Source organism: Notothenia rossii (assembly GCF_949606895.1).
Source record: "Notothenia rossii genome assembly, chromosome: 1".
Classification (NCBI taxonomy): Eukaryota; Metazoa; Chordata; class Actinopteri; order Perciformes; family Nototheniidae; genus Notothenia; species Notothenia rossii.
Genome location: NC_136912.1, coordinates 10153847 through 10158846, shown reverse-complemented (window position 1 = coordinate 10158846; position 5000 = coordinate 10153847). Strand labels below are relative to the sequence as shown.

Here is a 5000-nt window from a genome sequence, read left to right as displayed (position 1 = left end):
GAGAAAAGATACATGAATGTTGTTTATTTAGGAATTGAAACCAGTGTGTGCATTTTTACATATTTACAATGATTTACTCTTTTTGTGTTTATTCTTACCTTCATTCAATGGTAACCTTAATTGTTCAAATATCCTTATTCAAATAGCTCCTCTAATCCAAAAACCTTCATTGAATATAGCTGTTGGTAAGAAAGTGAGAGTAGCACTGAAACAATGGACTTACTTCCCCCATCAGCAGCAATAAGCCAATTAAACTCTGCAATTACACACTATTTTGAACCTGGGCAATTATTGAACTCTGCAATATGTACTTGCTTAGATTATAATAACCTGAGCAATTATCCAACTGTGCAAAATTCTGTATATATTATCCGACTGTGCAATACCAATATCACTAGGATTAATTGTACACTCAATAATCTGTTTCTCAGAATTAATATCATTATACTTTAAATGTATATCGTTATTTATTTTTTACAAATGTATTGTTTCATATATTATAGTACAATATGCAAATGTTTACCTTAAATTCGTATTATTATATTTATTTAATTGTTTTCATTGAAATGTAATTTTTTAACATAATTTTAAAATGGAATAACTGTTACGAAACCCAATATCCCCCCAGGGAATACATAATATTTTTTTTCCTTTTAAATCTACTTCTTCTTCGCTGACTTTTTTGTTTTATTTTTATTTTATTTTCATTTTGAACAAAATACAGTTCCCAGCACCGATATAAGGTTTTTCTAAATCTAATTCTAATTTGCTTTGTGTTTTTATTATCATACTTACTTTTTAAATGTTATTCTATTCAAATTTGGAGCAAAATATAATCCCCCTCCTCAGGTATGTAAGGTATTTCTGCCCCTGTTGCTCCACAGTTCAAGAGGATGCTGAACAGAGAGCTGTCCCACCTGTCAGAGATGAGTCGCTCCGGCAACCAGGTGTCAGAATACATCTCCAGCACCTTCATGGGTGAGCAGGCCCCTCCATCTGATCACATTTAACACATTTTCCAAATATAAACTCTAACTGTGTTCTAAGCAGCACCAGAAACGCTGCTACGGACAGCCTTGCAGTAATGTACATTCTGAAAGATACTGTTATTTTTGTATAGATAGATTGTCGTGCTTTTATTTAGGCCTTAATGTGTGCATATGTATAAATGTGTCTTTGATTGTGTATAGGTATATACATATTTACATTCATATTTTTATATATTTCTGTATTTGGGATTGTGGGAAATGGTATTTTTGAATCTCTCTGTTTGTACACACAAACTGAAAGATTGACCATAAAGTTGACTTTGTGTTTCCGTCACTCTGCAGACAAGCAGAACGAGGCGGAGATCCCGTCTCCCACCCTGAAGGATAAATCCATGAGTCACATCACCGGCGTGAGGAAACTCTGCCACAGCTCCAGTCTCTCCAGCTCCTCCATGCCTCGCTTCGGCGTCAACACAGACCATGAGGACGAGCTCGCCAAGGTCTGACTCCTTCTCTCTGTCTCCTTCTCTCTGACTCCTTCTCTCTGACTCCTTTTCTCTGTCTCCTTCTCTTTGTCTCCTTCTCTCTGTCTTCTTCTCTCTGCCTCCTCCTCTCTGTCTCCTTCTCTCTGTCTCCTTCTCTCTGACTCCTTCTCTCTGTCTCATTTTCTCTTTCTCCTTCTCTCTGACTCCTTCTCTCTGACTCCTTCTCTCTGACTCCTTCTCTCTGTCTCCTTCTCTCTGTATCTCTGTCTCCTTCTCTCTGTCTCCTTCTTTCTGTCTCCTTCTATCTGTCTCCTTCTCTCTGACTCCTTTTCTCTGACTCCTTCTCTCTGACTCCTTCTCTCTGTCTCCTTCTCTCTGACTCCTTCTCTCTGTCTCATTCTCTCTGTCTCCTTCTCTCTGTCTCCTTCTCTCTGACTCCTTCTGTCTCCTTCTCTCTGACTCCTTCTCTCTGACTCCTTCTCTCTGTGTCCTTCTCTCTGTCTCCTTCTCTCTGACTCCTTCTCTCTGACTCCTTCTCTCTGACTCCTTCTCTCTGTCTCCTTCTCTCTGTCTCCTTTTTGTCTGTCTCCTTCTCTCTGACTCCTTCTCTCTGTCTCCTTCTCTATGTCTCCTCTCTGACTCCTTCTGTCTCCTTCTCTCTGTCTCCTTCTCTCTGACTCCTTCTCTCTGCCTCCTCTCTGACTCCTTCTCTCTGACTCCTTCTCTCTGTCTCCTTCTCTCTGACTCCTTCTCTCTGACTCCTTCTCTCCATCTCTCTGTCTCCTCCTCTCTGTCTCCTCCTCCCTGTCTTCTTCTCTCTGTCTCTCTGTCTCCTTCTCTCTGACTCCTTCTCTCTGTCTCTCTGTCTCCTTCTCTCTGTCTCATTCTCTCTGTCTCTCTGTCTCATTCTCTCTGTCTCTCTGTATCCTTCTCCTTCTCTCTGTCTCCTTCTCTCTGTCTCCTTTTCTCTGTCTCCTCCTCTCTGTCTCCTTCTCTCTGACTCCTTCTCTCTGTCTCCTTCTCTCTGACTCCTTCTCTCTGACTCCTTCTCTCTGTCTCTCTGTCTCCTCCTGTCTGTTTCTCTGTCTCTTTCTCTCTGACTCCTTCTCTCTGCCTCTCTGTCTCCTTCTCTCTGTCTCATTCTCTCTGTCTTTCTGTATCCTCCTCTCTGTCTCCTTCTCTCTGTCTCATTCTCTCTGTCTCTCTGTCTCATTCTCTCTGTCTTTCTGTATCCTCCTCTCTGTCTCCTTCTCTCTGTCTCTCTGTCTCCTTCTCTCTGTCTCCTTCTCTCTGACTCCTTCTCTCTGACTCCTTCTCTCTCACTCCAAAACAAGCTGCACACATCAATCCCTGCTCAGAGTTGGACTGTAAACACAGACGATATACGATACGATACAACACTTTAATGGTCAGATCAAGTCTGAAATGTGACTTGCATCACAGCAGCTCCATGTGTAACATCAACATGGACAAATATCAAGACACAATACATGAAAAACAAAAATTTAACATCACAGTCACTGAGAGAAAATATGCTCAAAGACCCTTTAGGGTGCATTTGATCTGGATGTAGCTTTGTATTTACTGAGAGGATTGACTGGCGCACAAAGGATGCTTCAGTCTGACTTTATGTTCTGGTTCGCACACAACACTAACATTTAATATAATATCGTCTTTCATGACTTTAGGGCTCTGTAGATTTGGGTTTTCTCTTGTTTTATTTTAATATTGTCTTGTTTGTCCCTTCCTTTAGTGTTGAGGAAGTGTGTGTCCTGCACTTCTATTCTGTTGGTGATCTACTGCTGAGGGTCTTTTACCATTAAGAGTAAAGTGGGAGGTTTCCTGTGTGACATGAACTTCATCCCAATGTGGTACCACTTTACAATAAGACTACCCGTATAAAGGGTTTACGAATAGTTTGTAATTCATTTATTAATTAGGTTTTGAACACTTTATAAATCCTTAATAAGCTTTTATAAGACATGAGATAAACATGGCACCTGTGATCGGTTGCTTGCCAAATAGTGAGCCCACATTTATCTGTACTGCTAAGCCTTATATTGGCTACCTAGCTTACTTCGTCTCCTTCATCAGCCAGCATCCTTGATATCTGTTGTTCACTGAGTTGATTCTCGCTAAGTAGCCAATATAAGGCTTAGTCATCTTGCCAAATAGTGAGCCTGTGTTGATGTATGAAAACTATGTTAGAACTGGTTTATATATGGTTCTTAATGATTAATAAAGTATTTACAACCTAATTCATAACCTAATTATAAACCCTTTATGAATCCTTTGTAAGGGTATATTCTTATTGTAAAGTGGTACCCAAAATGTAATATATTTTTTTAAAACCATATTCAATGAGATGTCAGTGTAGGAGACACCCAAACTGAAAAAAACACACACACAACAGACAGACATAGCGCAAACAAGGCACACTTGTAAATGCCATACGTCGATACAATATCCTACAACCCTTACACACTTTAACTACTTATCAATATAACACCAACAGAATGAACAAACGATGGCAACTACATTATAAGATTGATAGTAAAGAGTGAGAGGGGGTTGAGGAGTAGGGTTAGGGTAGATACAGGGCCGCCCCTCCCTACAGGCCGATCATGCAGACTGCGTGGGGCCTCACTTTGCGGATGGGGCCTCAACTTAAATGTGCTTCTGCAGCGCAATTAGTGTGACGCGGTACGGTGTTGCCGAGGCGAGGCTCCACTAGCACCCCCCCTCGTCGACGCTTGCGAAACAGAGGGCATATAACTTTTTATTTTTTTAATGTATTTATTGTACAGGCTACAGACACAAAACATGGACATTACAATAACAAAAAGAGACATTCCTATCTCAGACAAAAAAAAGGGCATATAACTTTGCGTGGGGCCTAATGTTGGCCAGGGACAGCCCTGGGTAGATATGTAAGGTTTACTAATCTAAAGTGTTACATTTATTTGCATGATTATATAGAAAGGGTTACTTACGACCCTTTCAAAAGTACTGAAAATGTCCCTGTTAAAATACGTATTTATTTCTGTTTGATCAGGAGTTGGAGGATCTGGATAAGTGGAGTTTTAATATCTTCAGTTTAGCAGAGTTCTCCAACAACAGACCCCTCAGCTGCATCATGTACACCATCTTCCAGGTAAACTAATGTGTGTGTTTCTGTCGGACCGCTCTCAACTGAAGTGCTTTTCTGGTTTTTAATATACAGTACATAGTAGATACTAACTTTTACAAGAGGGCCTTCAATTAGCAAATCACTTCTATTAAACATAATTAAATTGTGGTCCCTTTGATATTATCATTTGAGAGTTTTAAATGCAAATGTTGCACTTCAACAGTTGTTCATTTATTGGCATTTGATGTACTTTATAGGATATCATATACGCATCCTATTTGTTTATATAGGTGGTTATAACCTTTTTAAGGATTTCCTTTAGCTACATTTCTTATTTCTGAATTTACTTTATATTTGAACTATGATTATTTTATTTTTCATTATTTTACTTTTATT

The 5000-nt window shown here is 39.5% G+C and overlaps 1 protein-coding gene across 1 annotated transcript in view; it reads left to right on the top strand.

Annotated features, from left to right (window-relative positions):
- The window catches only part of LOC307045565 (3',5'-cyclic-AMP phosphodiesterase 4B-like), a gene marked incomplete at its 3' end in the record, with an annotated part of 17170 nt that overhangs the window by 9675 nt on the left and 2495 nt on the right, over positions 1–5000 (top strand). The window contains exons 9-11 of the mRNA XM_079691299.1: positions 885–978; positions 1332–1489; positions 4530–4628. Of these exons, the coding sequence (XP_079547425.1) occupies positions 885–978; positions 1332–1489; positions 4530–4628 (351 nt within the window). The remainder of the gene's footprint in view (positions 1–884; positions 979–1331; positions 1490–4529; positions 4629–5000) is intronic.